General features: G+C 46.4%; 6 protein-coding genes across 6 annotated transcripts in view; 3 read left to right on the forward strand and 3 right to left on the reverse strand.

The window, feature by feature from the left end:
- Window positions 1–212: 212 nt before the first annotated feature.
- On the reverse strand, window positions 213–2,758 carry VTP01DRAFT_1674 (uncharacterized protein; the record flags this gene model as incomplete). The annotated part of the gene is made up of 4 exons (XM_069380050.1): window positions 213–1,881; window positions 1,947–2,255; window positions 2,316–2,401; window positions 2,468–2,758. 4 exons carry the CDS (start codon window positions 2,756–2,758, stop codon window positions 213–215), a joined length of 2,355 nt encoding a protein of 784 aa, XP_069238098.1.
- Window positions 2,759–4,398: 1,640 nt separating this feature from the next.
- On the reverse strand, window positions 4,399–6,264 carry VTP01DRAFT_1675 (uncharacterized protein; the record flags this gene model as incomplete). Its single annotated transcript, XM_069380051.1, has 6 exons — window positions 4,399–4,971; window positions 5,035–5,373; window positions 5,433–5,582; window positions 5,647–5,690; window positions 5,757–6,021; window positions 6,088–6,264. The coding sequence occupies 6 exons, from the start codon at window positions 6,262–6,264 to the stop codon at window positions 4,399–4,401; spliced, it is 1,548 nt and encodes a 515-aa protein (XP_069238099.1).
- A 522-nt stretch (window positions 6,265–6,786) lies between these two features.
- On the reverse strand, window positions 6,787–8,838 carry VTP01DRAFT_1676 (uncharacterized protein; the record flags this gene model as incomplete). Its single annotated transcript, XM_069380052.1, has 3 exons — window positions 6,787–6,897; window positions 6,948–8,423; window positions 8,482–8,838. 3 exons carry the CDS (start codon window positions 8,836–8,838, stop codon window positions 6,787–6,789), a joined length of 1,944 nt encoding a protein of 647 aa, XP_069238100.1.
- Window positions 8,839–9,648: 810 nt separating this feature from the next.
- On the forward strand, window positions 9,649–11,179 carry VTP01DRAFT_1677 (uncharacterized protein; the record flags this gene model as incomplete). Its single annotated transcript, XM_069380053.1, has 3 exons — window positions 9,649–9,714; window positions 9,776–9,881; window positions 9,942–11,179. The coding sequence occupies 3 exons, from the start codon at window positions 9,649–9,651 to the stop codon at window positions 11,177–11,179; spliced, it is 1,410 nt and encodes a 469-aa protein (XP_069238101.1).
- A 277-nt stretch (window positions 11,180–11,456) lies between these two features.
- VTP01DRAFT_1678 (uncharacterized protein) lies at window positions 11,457–11,978 on the forward strand (the record flags this gene model as incomplete). The annotated part of the gene is made up of 1 exon (XM_069380054.1): window positions 11,457–11,978. One exon carries the CDS (start codon window positions 11,457–11,459, stop codon window positions 11,976–11,978), a length of 522 nt encoding a protein of 173 aa, XP_069238102.1.
- Window positions 11,979–12,280: 302 nt separating this feature from the next.
- The window catches only part of VTP01DRAFT_1679 (uncharacterized protein), a gene marked incomplete at both ends in the record, with an annotated part of 2,018 nt that continues 964 nt past the window's right edge, over window positions 12,281–13,334 (forward strand). Inside the window, 6 exons of the mRNA XM_069380055.1 lie at window positions 12,281–12,413; window positions 12,478–12,507; window positions 12,582–12,704; window positions 12,761–12,817; window positions 12,883–13,025; window positions 13,088–13,295. Coding sequence (XP_069238103.1) covers window positions 12,281–12,413; window positions 12,478–12,507; window positions 12,582–12,704; window positions 12,761–12,817; window positions 12,883–13,025; window positions 13,088–13,295 — 694 coding nt within the window. The remainder of the gene's footprint in view (window positions 12,414–12,477; window positions 12,508–12,581; window positions 12,705–12,760; window positions 12,818–12,882; window positions 13,026–13,087; window positions 13,296–13,334) is intronic.

A 13,334-nucleotide genomic window follows, 5' to 3' on the forward strand; every position in this document is an offset into this window, starting at 1 on the left:
ATGACCTCCTAGGTTTCGGGCTGGTTGGAGTTTGAATTAGAGCATCTCTGGCCTGATGACATTCGGCCCCCCTTTTGGGACGAATGTTAAACCTCCTACCGATCGAAATTTACGTGGATTATACACCGTGACACTGAGGCTTTAAAGGACAAGACACCCCGTACGTATTCGTCTAATTCACAAATCATATCCCGTGTACCCTTCGTCTTTTGCTATTTAATCGCGCGAAGTAGAACATGGCGACCCTGACTGATGCGACTTCTAACGAGGTTATCGAGGGTCCTACTGCAGCGAGCATGGATTCCACAAATGGTGGATACGCAGAGATATTCCTTGCCTCGGTATGACCCAAATCCATACGACACGATACGATACTGGCGGCCTGGTTCCATAACATTATAATCCGCTTGAAAGATCGACATGTTTACTGATTCACTCAAACGGAGCGCGTCGTCCCCGACATCCTGGGCAATCTTCACGGTCTCGGCATGATCAGGGAGTTCCGGGAGTTGTACGCCATCAACCGCTTGTCCGTATTTCATGGGACCAGTAGACCAACCGATCGTGATGTTCTCGTGCGTAGTGAAACCGACGAATCCAAAGGTCAAGACCGGCCTATCCTTGATGAAATACTTGGAAGGAACGAGCAAATTTCCGGGGCCAAGTACAAATGTCATGGACGTACAGCCTTCTGCACGAATATATCGCGACCGTCGAACTATCTTGTACTCTTTGCCAACGAGGCGAACAACGAAATAGTAAATCGGTCGATCATTGGAGGTAAAATTTGCAAGGATGCTTTGAACATGCTGTTCCGAAATATTACCTTTCACTAGACCCTGCATACGTTTAGTTAAAGAGTTCCACCAATGACAGTACGCGAAGGTCTTATTATCGCAGTCGTAAAAGGCCACAGTTGAGCGAATCCTTTGACAAACCGATTTCCAGTGATTTTCGACGCTAATCTGGTACATCGAAGAGCGCGACATCTTATTAACCAAGTCGTTCAACAGAACTACATAATCCTCCAAGTTAAACAGGTCTCGCGCGTACATAGTGATTTCGAGACGAGTCATTCCTGTATCCTTATACCGCAGCAACTTCGCGGTGAGCTTTTCACTCTTGTTTGCGACGAAGTTTGATAGCTGCGATCCTATACACGAGCGCGTATCTGTTGACGCGATCATCTGCATGAACTTCTTGTAAACCTTTACTCTAAGGTCCACAGCAACGTTACCCGTTGTCTGGCATAACCACGAGATACAATGGTCGCCAACCTTGTGCCTGTCCGATACAATGTCACTGGGATCCACTTCAAGAACCTGAGTGATATAACTCTCGATCAGGTCTCGCGTGGACACCAGACCGCAATCGACAGAAATGTCCAAATCGTGCATAACAATCAGGTTATCATGCAGCTCACGCTGAACATTACGAAGAACCCGGAGAACCCATTCCAAAGCGATCTCATCGAAGGAGACCTTAATCTGTATGAACCCTTTGAAGTAATCCCAGCCTGGTGCGAAGTTCAGCTGGTCGGCCTTGATGCGATGAAAATCAGCAGCTATCACTGAATCGTCTGGACAACGACCGCTGCAAACGTACATCACAACAAACATCGCAGGGTCCAAATATCGCGAGAAGGCCGCCCTGATTTTCTGGACGTACGAGCCGATCTCGTTCCCGTTCCTCGCAAGATAGTACATCGTTCTGCACCACAACACAACGTTGTCAACGAAGATATCCGTAAAGTCGGACCACCGCTCAACTGCGCCAGTCGCATGCTGGACAAAGTTAACCCCGTGAGTATCACTGAGGTGTTCTACTTGACTTTGGAAGAAGTGTACCACGGGTGTGACTAACGAGAACATACTTTGCTTACTAGACGCGTTTGTCTAGAATGTTGGCGACATCCAGAATTTCGTTTTAAAAGCGTCGTCTAGGACCGTGTTCTCGTTTCCATCCGAGTTTCGTACTCATCAACCAGCAAACTATCGGCAAAGTCTTCGGCTGAGACCCAACTGTCGTCCTTCGCAGTATATCCGGTCCAACGCACACGATATTGACGGGCATGTCTGGGACCACGATGAGAGGCAATATGTCTCACCTCGTAGTGGTCTGCCGGGATCTCCTCGCTATCACGGCTGTTCTTGTACTCCAGTAGATTTCGTGTCTGCTCACTCAGCGATAACGACAAGAACTGTTCTTGTAATGCTCGCATCGATTCGGCATCTTGGACCTTATCGGATATCGTGCTGTCCAGCACATCATCAGCGGTCGACAGTCCATCGTTCCCGTAGTCGAACCCATCTTACAGCCAAAATGTGTGGATCGCGGTCGAGCTCACACCACCCAACGACACAAATCTCTTGATGTCCAACAAAAGACACGCCAAGTTCAGCTGGATCGTGAACGTATCGATGTCGGACACGCGAATCAGCGACTTTCAACCGGTTAAAAACATGACCAAGCTCACCGAAGATTCCTCAATCTTGAAACGGAAGCTTCCAAACGATTTGTTGTATCTATCCTCATCTTGACTTAATATGGTGGTCCTCGACTTGCGGATAGGACAGACAAAGTTCTTGGAAGTCAGGGAACTGTTACGGGAGATAATACCGGGAACGTGCAGCGTATAACCACCGTCAAGACCAATACAATCCCCCTTGGTCACAAGGTCCTTCAACTCGATACTCGCTAACATGGACCCATCGTTGTTCGCTGCGCAGGGACTTGCATCCGAGACAAAAATCACCATGCCGTTGACATCGACGCAAACTTGACTTGAATCCTCCTTTCTTCAGCTTGTACGAGTAGAAGGATCCATGGTCATCCCCAGAGCGAAGATACGATGCTCTCGTACGCGAGATTATTGAAATTATGCTTGCTTGCAGGTGATAGACTCAGAAGCTGGAGAGCTCACCATATATTTCCGTCGAATTTAATGGTATTGATTCGGGATAGCTTTGTTTAGGCTGCAAGTCTTAAGCACTAACCACAAATGCACACGTGACGAGTATCCGGAGCAATCTTATGCATTTGAAGACATTATTTCTACATGAAGTTTATTCGGCGATGGACAACATGGCCTCAAATTAAATTTATATAGTTACAAATTGGGGCCTAGGTAACGTTTATGACTTTAGCAATGCGAAGGAAGGCGGCAATTGCTTCAGCTGCAATGGCAAACAGAAGAGAAGGAGCATCATCGAAGACATACTGCCAGTGGACTTTCCATATCGACATAATAGTGCAGAAACGATACGTGTCCAGTCTAACTGAAATTGAAGTAGCACCTTGTAGAAAACAGTACGAATTTGCAGAGTATCTCAGCTAGCGAAGTTTACTCTCTCATTGCTTTGACCAAGATGAACCGCCATCGTCAGCCTTGATGACAGCCTTCTCAATTATTTTTTACATATCGACCAAAATTAAGTTCCTTTTGTGACCGCGAAATTGAAGTCAAAAACCTGTAGACGAACCCAGAAAGCCCCCAAGTTTATAACGGCCATGAACAACTGCTCATACATGTAATGGCTTTGAAAAACAGGCAAGTATGTATGCGTTGCATGCTGAATTCTTTACAGCCTTGCTACAGTTTTTTTACTCTCATTTACAAACCAATCCTTCAATCTCAAATAAACGCAACCAACTTTTGATTCAACATACACCGGTAATTGTCGTTCCACACTTGCATTGACACGGTCAATTACGCGAGACGGCTTTCCTCTGGACGAAAGCTACCGAGTGTGCTGATGTCGCTGCGGAATCAGTTTTGCTCCAACGAGCGCGACAATTCGTGAACACTTCAAGAAGAGGAAAGGAAAGACTACGGATTGTGGAGTTGGATACAAATGAGTGGACAAAGGAGTGAAGGAGGCTTTATCTTTCTTATATAAAAAAATATTCAAAGTTGAATTATAAGGAAGGAAACAAATAACGGAGAATAGAGAAGTGGTGGAGTAGATAGAAGAGCAGAACGTTAGTGATGAGAGAGCCAAAGATCAGAATGTCTCTGATACCTACAGCCACTTCATACCTCCCCGGTTGCCGGGCAATCTGGAGTTTTTGAATAATAACTATGCAGAATAAGCAAGTAATTTATATAACCTGAATATTCCTATAATCAGTCAGACCCTGTCGAGCTTGATAAGAGGTGATAGTATTCCGAGTTTGAATACCAAACTTCGAATATGCTCTCGAAACACGCAGCCATGTGCCAAGTACGATGATAATGATATAAAAATTTCGAACACGTTTAATTATACAGAAAATCATTCTTACAGGAGGTATCACGTAGTTGGACTTTACAAAGAAAAGAAAAGAAAAGAGGAAAAGGAAACACTTGTCGGTAAGTTTCAAGAAGGCAGAGAATCGGAGGAGTGAAATGGGGACGGGTTATCGGTGGACACGCATGAATTGTCCATGCAGTGTACCGTTGTGGGATGCAGGCTTTACATTCAAAAGCTGGCACATGAAACTGTAAACTTCTGTGTTGTGGAATGGCGCAAGGATAGTGTGCCTGCCATAGTAACGATCGATGCGGGGTCCGTGCGCAAGGAAGATGGCGCGCATCTCTGCAGCCATGTTATCGTATCCGTGGATGCCTTTTGGTGCAAAGCGTTGCTTCGGTGAGGATGGATGCCATTCCTCGTGGCTTACAAGAACGTAGCCGACATTGGGTATGACGACAATTGGAGTGATTCGATCGTTGTTGCTGTAGTGGAATCGATGAGGCACATCTTGTTTTAGGAATACTTGGAATGGAGGATTAGCCGTCTGCTGCGTGTAGCTAAGGAGTTCATTGTAGGCTTGTGTGATAATATCTTGCGGTGTATCATCTTTGAAACGAAGATTCAGCAAGGGACTGGCCTCACGCCCGCGCAGCCAGTGCATGGAGGAATTTGACAGGATATCGTCGTAGTAAATAATTCGCGAATTGTCAGTATTTGTCATGCCATGGTCGCTGACCTGCACGTTGCGGTGTTTAACTGGTGAGCGATAAAAGGTATGTAAGAAGAAATATATACTCACAATAATGACATGGATAGAGTTGAACAGGTTGCGAGTTTGCAGACCGCCGACAAGGTATCCGATTGCATCATCCATTTCTTTGATTACTCTATTGGTTTTATCATCGTTTGTACCGCTTGCATGTCCTTGTTGGTCCGTCTGTCCAATGTATGCACCGATGAAGTTCGGACGCCGTTCATTAGGCATATCAAGCCATTGCAGCACGGTATCCATTTTTTCTTTGGCGGTCACCGACTCATTGTAAGGGACAACATAGTCAGGTTGCAAGCCTTTTGCTGTTGATCCTGGCCACATTGTCACTGCCGAGATTTTTCCTTCTGATTTTATCGTTTTCCAAATCTAAATTTCGTAAAGTGAGAAAAATCTGTTCGAAATTTGATGCACCTTTTCTATCTTACAGGCTCACCGTTGAACCACGATGGATTTTCTGCATCGCGAAATGTAAATTCCTTCTTCATTGCGGGGTCGTAAAAATCATTGGCGACAATTCCATGTGATTCTGGGTGGAGGCCTGTCACCAGCGTCCAGTGGTTTGGAAATGTAAGCGTCTGCGTAAACATATGCACTGTTGTTAGCAACAGATATGTACATAATATGACCGTCTATACTTGCCGGAAATGCTGGATGCATATATTCTGCTCTGACGCCGGTGCGAGCTACAAGGATGGTGGTCAGTCTGGGTACAAAGATGATGATCGACAATGCAGAAGGTTTTTTCGTACCGAATTCTAGCATATTTGGTGTCAAGTCTCGTTGCAGATATTCGGCACGGAACCCATCGAGCGATACAAGAACCACTGTGGGGCCAAATGTATCTGATCCATTGTGCCAGATGGGATCATATTTTGAGGTGTAGTCAGGTTCCTGCTGCGACGCTTGATCCGCTTGCTGCTGATATTGCAGCACCAATACCACGACTATTTTGATAAATATCATGGCGATTCCAAAGCTGACCATGACAATCACGAAGCGCCATGCTGGATGTAGCTAGGACCGTCAAACTTGTATAAGTTACCGTAGCGGTTAACAGATGAAAAGCAGAAAGGTATATACCGAGAACTTGGGCTGCTGTTGCTGCTGCTGCTGCTGCTGATGTTCTGTTTCATGTTCATGCTGGTCATCGCTGCTGATTAACCGTTCTTCTTCGTCTCGTGCCGTATGTTCGCCGCCCCTGTTAAAAGCGTCATCTTCTTCCTCTGTCGGGTTGGCTCCACGACCTTCTTGCTGCATAGAAAAGTCTGAGCGAGTGAATTTGTCAGAGGAACCCGATTCTTCAACGTAACGTCGCTTTCAAGAGCCGAAACTTTCAGAAACAAACCTTCCAGCGTCGACGTGCGTAGAGAATGTTAATAAACCCTACGCAGCTCAGTGGTTATCGACTATCTTATCGCGTCGATTACGATATGACGGGCGTCAATGCCTATTCGATAAGATCACACAAGTCCAGGCCACACGTTTTAAATGGATATAACAGCGACAGAGGAATGACTACATTTAATATAGTGTGATATGTATAAAAATAGCGATATAGTATATAATATAATATATGGAAGGGGGCAGTTAGGGGTGGGGTGGGGGAAAAAGACTGAATGTATAGGCGAAGAGTACTCAATTTGAAAGTGTGATCATGTAGATAATTAGCAAAAGGGAGTAGAATTTGTTGTGACATGCGTTCTCGTCTTGTAGAGATAATGGCTGAGGGAGTAATCGGTTTTAAATGCTGCGTTTGGTTGAATGCAATTTGCGTTGTATTTACTGGGTGCTATCACGCTGTTGACCTGGAAGTGCGTAGCTTTCTGGACTCGTCAGACCACCAAAGTTCATCAAACCAGTGCTAACGCTGCTGCTGTTCTGGCGTACACCCTGCTCGTTGGGATCAGATATCGTTGGAAACAGTCAATGATACAACTTACCAATGGGTTTTTACTAAATGAAAGCCGAATACCGCCTTTCATTGGATTGCTCAATTGTTTTCCGTACAATTCCTGCATGGCGAGCGTGGCACATGAAACATCTTCAAACTCAACAAAGCACATGGGGCTGTTGCCTTTGTTGCGGAATGATAACCGTTTGTAGCCTATTGCCTTGGAGAACAATTCCCTAAGCTCGTCCTCAGTCGTGTTTGGATGCAGATTGCCGACATAAAGCGTGTTGCATGGAGGATTTTGATCGGCCGGATTCGCGCTGCCTGTACCGATAGCACCGAAGCTGCGGAAACTCGTTGGCGACGTAATACCGGGGGAGGGTAAACCGCCGTTTGTGCTTGTCACTGCGGTGCTGGCTCCAGAAGCGTTTATTGATAGCTCGCCAAAGCGGTTGCCGAGCTCCTGCCCAGCATCGCAGTCCTGCAGGTCCGCGCTTGTTGGAACGGGGTCAGCCTGCGCATCTGTTGGCGAGTATACTTCTTCCAAGACACTGTTCAACACAGTCGCTGGAGGCGAGAATGTGGCCGGTTTTGGGAAAGGCGCATGGTTACTCGTCGAAAACGGGATTAAGCCTCTATTGGAGGCTGCTTGTCCAAACATGGCGGGGTTAGGTGTATGACTTAGAGACGGATCCGAATGAGCGGGCGTCGAGTTTGGAAGGTAGCTGTTTAGAGATGAATCCTTATCCATCTCGAAAAAGCTTTTTGATGAATATCGATGGTTTGTGTTGAATGCACTTGTGTTGATACGCGATGTGGAAGTCGATGGCATCAATCCAGGACCAAGGTTTCCTCCAGCAAAGATATCGCCCATGGAATGAGCTCGTGTGTTAAAAGACGGAGCACGTGACGGGAACATGGAATCAGGGAATCCAGTTGCAGTTGGAGTTCCTCCAGGTGAGAAGATATCAGGGAAGTAATCAGGATATGACAGCTCGTTTGGGGGAACAGTTTCGAACGACTGTGGAACAGAATAAAAGGCTTCGTACAATGATTGATGGGTAGTGGCGACAGGAGGTGGAGCTGCAAACGAATATCTCTTGCTTAAGGGTGGTTGTTGAGTAGGATACGGAGGTGCATATCCAGGAAGGGCCGGTTGTTGTTGTTGCTGTTGCTGGGATGGTTGTCTCTGTGCTGTCTGCTGCTGCTGCTGCTCCTGTTGTTGCTGTTGTTGTTGCTGCTGCTGATGTTGCTGTTGCTGTTGCTGTTGCTGTTGCTGTTGTTGTTGTTGTTGTTGTTGTTGTTGTTGTTGTTGTTGTAGTTGCTGCTGGTGCAGGTTCTGAGAGTTGTGATGATGATGATGCTGTTGCTGCTGATCGTTCGACAATCCACGCTTTGTATGCAAGTTCTTTTTCGCCATCTCGGCTTTGAGAACAGAGCCCTTCTCAGCATCAACCTTGCGGCCACTAAGGACGTCTTTGGCATCTAGGGCCTCAGCGCGAGTACGAAATTTAGCAAATCCAATCTACAAAATATAACATTTTGTAAGAGGATTAATCATGCAAAAGTCATTTCCAGCTTACAATCTGCTTGCGAGAATTATTACCGCTCGTCGCTGCATTTTCGTCGTCCTGATCCTTGCTTGGCACCTTTAAGGTCGCTGCTTCGAAGCCCGGCGAGAAAATGAACATATTTTGGAACTCGCGTTCCTGCATGTCGTCCGGGAAGCCGACAACAAAGATAGTTGAAATCTCCTCTGCTGATGACGAGCTGCCAGGCCCGTTCGTTCCTGCTGCTGCTGAGCTTGACATGCCGCTCGAGGATGCTGCAAAGTGCGTTGTTCCCGGGGGAGGAGCGACATTGGCAGAACTGCCGTTGGCCACGACAGAGCTGTAATAACCGTTAGAGCCACCAGGCTGCAACGGACCTGAAGACGACATGGAGGGCAGTCGCAGGTCAGACGCCAGGGATGACGGCGGGGGCGGAGACGTCGGTGAAAGTGGGTGAAAGGATGCCACGGTCGGTAATGAAGAGTTTCAAAGACGTGAATTAGCAGTAATTGGAGGACCTCTCCTCCCGAGCGAGATGTTGACAGTGAAAGGGGCGGAAAAAGTTGTGTTTAAGGTGCCTCGTCTGCGAAAGGAAATGGGCTGCAGGCTCGAGATGGGTTGTTTCGTGAATTGACACTCAGGTCATCCTTGTGATATGACACTGCGCAACGTTGTTAGTGATGAGCAGATATTGGGCACCACATAGTATCCAAGGGTAAACAAAGCTTGCCTATATCGGATACGTCGTGGGCAAGACAGAATACAGAAAAGGAACCTATGCAAAGGTATATTTCTACATATCAAGGCGACGGGCCAGTCATTTAAACATTTAGACAGGGAACGCGGAAATGAAACCTTAAGAGAGGAGGAATGTACAAGGGGTGTTTCCCTGCGCAGGGTATATGCGCATAGCAGCGATCTTGACACGGTCCATCCCCCAGAATTTGGCCTATTAAGGAGCAGCAGAAAATATGTAAAGAATAATACCTTCAGAGACGAAATATACTCACTGGCGTAGCTAATACGTGTTGTGATAGTAAGGATCACATCACTCACAATTCTCCATAGCAAGCAAACAAATACAACTATATATGCAAACAAACGAGGTATATAGGATTTCATTTTATTTCAACCTTTTTCCCTTTCCCTTCATTCTTTCGCTTTTGTTTCTCACTTTTTTAGTTTTTGTTTCGAGCGCACATGCACGCTAACCGGTATTTTGTAAGCAACCCTGATCCAACGGCGAAGCCAGAAAACAGAGACGAGGTAGGAATTCCGGCCCACAGGGTACACCTCTAGTCGTATATTAACGTTAAGAATTTAAAAGCATCCGCCCTTCGTCACGGTTGATCTGGATAATCACATTGAAAGTCTTCATCACGATAATCTATCCAACCCAAGCTTCCACAAATTATTCACCCAACTACAACATGGTACACTCAGGCTGAGAATTAGTAGGAAACGCATGTACTCATTGATCTCTATATAAATAGCCGATGCGCTGGATCGCATCAATGCAGTCCCGCTAGTTCCGCTTGATCGCAGCGAATCCCCGAAGCCTAGCTTTGAAGACTATGAGAACGAGTACGAAAGCGGGGATGATTATTACGACGACGAGAACGATGAGGAGGACGGTGCAAGAGGCAGAGAAGCTGCTGCGTTCAACTCCATACTGGAGGCAGCACGGATCGGAGACAACGAACTGCTACAGCATATTATTAAAACTGCCGATGTCGATTTTTACAAGATATTGAACCAACGCGATCCAGAAACAGAGTGCACTTTACTGCATCTAGTATGCCATCAAGTGCCAAAACCTTACGATACTCTCAAGATACTGCTTGAAAACGGGGCAGATGCTACTAGAGCAAGCATGTACAACGTTCAGCCCATGCATGCATTGCCAGTGCATTGTTCGGACCCAAAGCATTCGCTCCAGCTGCTGCTAGAATACGAGGCGGATATTAATGCGCGGGATGGCGATCGCTGGGTTCCTCTGCACTATGCCGCCCGATTCTGCAAAGATCCATTCCCGGTCATCCAAATGCTTGTTGATTACGGCGCTGACGTGAATGCAGTGGACGTGCGCGAACGAAGCGCTCTATTCAGTCTCCTAGCAAACGGTGATTATCCTGATGTTTTGGACTGGCTTATCCACAAGGCAAAAGCAAGCACCAAATTCCGAGGAGAGTTTATGGAAGAAAATACACAAAAATGCTACCGTGCCACGATTGTGCTGCAGGCTGCGATGCACTCTCGCGTAGAATGCCTCAGAGTCTTGACAGCTTCAGAGACCGCCTATCAGCAACTTCGATTGTCAGTGGATCGTGCCGAAGTAGAGCGAGCCACCACTATCATCAATACGCGTCTGGAAGAAATAAGCAATGCTGCAAGAGACTCAGAACAGGCCCGGGAGCGTTCCGCAAAGCTTGAAGAGATATACAGTATCCTGCGTAAATTTAGAGATCGTCTGGAAAGCGACCCCGAGTCAACCGTATCCAGGGAGCTACGTGAGGAGGATTCTGGAAAGCAACTCTCACGGCGCTCTTCGCTGCTAGGAAGTTTGCGTCGCAAAAGCCGCCCTCCATTGAATCCAATATCAGAAGAGCAGGCATCAGGACAGCAGGTGGATCTGCAACGGCGCCCGAGCCTCCTCAAACGTGTAGGCTCCTTGCTCTCGCGATCACGAAGTCAACGACACAACTCGTCGTCCGAACAAGAAAATGTTTAGATATTTAGACAATGACGAAAAGAATTGCGGAAAGAAAAATCAACAAACTAGTGTGTACTCTAACAAACTAAGCAACAATCTTCATGTTTGATAGATAGCATTTAATATTTACAGTGCGTGGGATATGTTGATGACATTAATTTGCAGCGTTGCATTCGTCAATCAGTGGTCATCATGCCACCTTCACTTCCCGAACAAAAGCAGATAAACCATGTTTCACTTCTCTTCCTTCCTTTTCCTTTTCTCTTTTCTCTCTCTCTCTATCCTCCACTTGATCATGAGCAATGACAAAAAAGATAGTCCGCCACGGATATTCAGTCCAGATCCATATAGATATCATTCCTGGGTCAAACCAGGTTTGTCAACGCTCGAACGCAAGACTCTGTTGATAACGCCGCCGCTTGACGAAATCCAAGGACCCATGTCCTCGACCTTCCTACCACCCAGTCCGGATATCATCCAAGTTGGTGCACCGTTGTATCCATACCCATATCTGCTCAACTTGCTGCTCGCTCCAGACATGCGTGCATATTTATGCGACGCGAAATACTCTGAGGACGTGTACGCACTGCCCATCCATTTACAGACCCTCATTAGCGAAGCAAAGGAGGAAGTCGTTATTGAGCGCACAAAGCAGGAGCAAGAATTACCAAGCACGGCTCCAGAGCTTGCAATGAAACGTCTTCAGCGAGTAAAGGACTATGTCTGGAGCCGATCTGGACACGATCCGGACAATGTCGCGAATGCAGTGATCGAACTCGTGCGGAACGAAGACGAGTTGGATAACATTTTGCATTGATAAGAGTGCATCTAGTTTTGTAAATACTCTACTGTTTTTACTCGTATATAATAATGTCGATGCTTGTTTCAATCCGTCAGCCAGGACCGTTTTCCGAACAATAAAAGTGCAAGCGTACAAAATCGCAGCTCTTTTCCAAACCGAGTATGCTAGCTCATATGCGTGTAACGCGAGTACCGGTCGGGGCTCGACATGTAAATGAAGCTTGTACTTCAACGAAATATTTGGCTCTTTCCATCCTTTCCTTATTTCCGCCTTACACCCTTCCCTTCATTTTCGTCCCATTCAATACCTAGATTCAGATGAGATTGACCCTCCTGGCAAGTTTGTCTTCTGTAGCGGCAATGTTGCTGCACTGTGGCACCTTTGTCGCTGCCAATCCGACGTTTACCCCGCACGAGAACGATGGTTCCCAAGTTCTTGATCAATGCCAAGGTACTGTGTGTGCAACAAGCAAGCATTCATTGTAGAGATACTTAATGGACACGAATTTGTACAGGTTTTTCAGTAACCTATCCTGTTGGCCAAGGTTCGTTGAAATAAATGAAATGCAGCGTCAAACGTGGGTACTTGGCGGTTGTAAAACTTACTAAACAATTGCAGGATTGGTTTTCCCCGAGAACACGAACCGTTTGGTTGCATGGAAAGCACCTGAGGGCATTTCGAATGTCAATATTACACTTGCCAAGGCGGACCAGACGCCTGTGGCTGTCATCGGCACTTTTGGTAACTGTCAATTTAGCTGCGACACTCAGCGAATTCTAATCGGTGCGTAATATTAGACGCCAATCTCGGATCTGCCGGAGAGGTACCCGTGTCACTAAACGGCCAGGAGCCTGGTAGGGTTCTTTTTATTAACATTTTTCGTGCAAAGTAAAAGCTTTGTTGACATGACCATTTTTAGGTGAATACCATTTCCATCTTGAGGGTATTGGGATGAATTGCCAAGCCGACTCTAGCAACTTTCAAGTTACCAGCAACTCTCAGACCAGCTTACAGCAAACAGATGACAAATTGGTGAATGCTGTCGCTGGCGCTACTCACCAGGTAAAATAAGCGTACGCTGTTATGTTTGAGAAAAGGCAACTAATAGATCTCTTTTTGCATAGGACTCCCCTTACTTTACGAACGAAGACAGACGCACCCATGTTGATCAGAACTTGTCTGACGAGTTAAATCAGCTTCAACAAAAGCACAGCAACCAGGCTGGACACGACGACGCAAATCAGTGGCAGACTGAAGAGATCGATGATACCGACAACGAACCAGTGCACCAAGATGCTGTCGGCTGGACTGAGGATCACGAAAACGTCGAAGGTTTTCAAGCCGAAGAAATTGATATCAATGATGATCAAC

The sequence above is a fragment of the Rhizomucor pusillus genome (assembly GCF_041956525.1).
Source record: "Rhizomucor pusillus strain CBS 183.67 unplaced genomic scaffold VTP01scaffold_11, whole genome shotgun sequence".
In the NCBI taxonomy this organism is placed as follows: domain Eukaryota; kingdom Fungi; phylum Mucoromycota; class Mucoromycetes; order Mucorales; family Lichtheimiaceae; genus Rhizomucor; species Rhizomucor pusillus.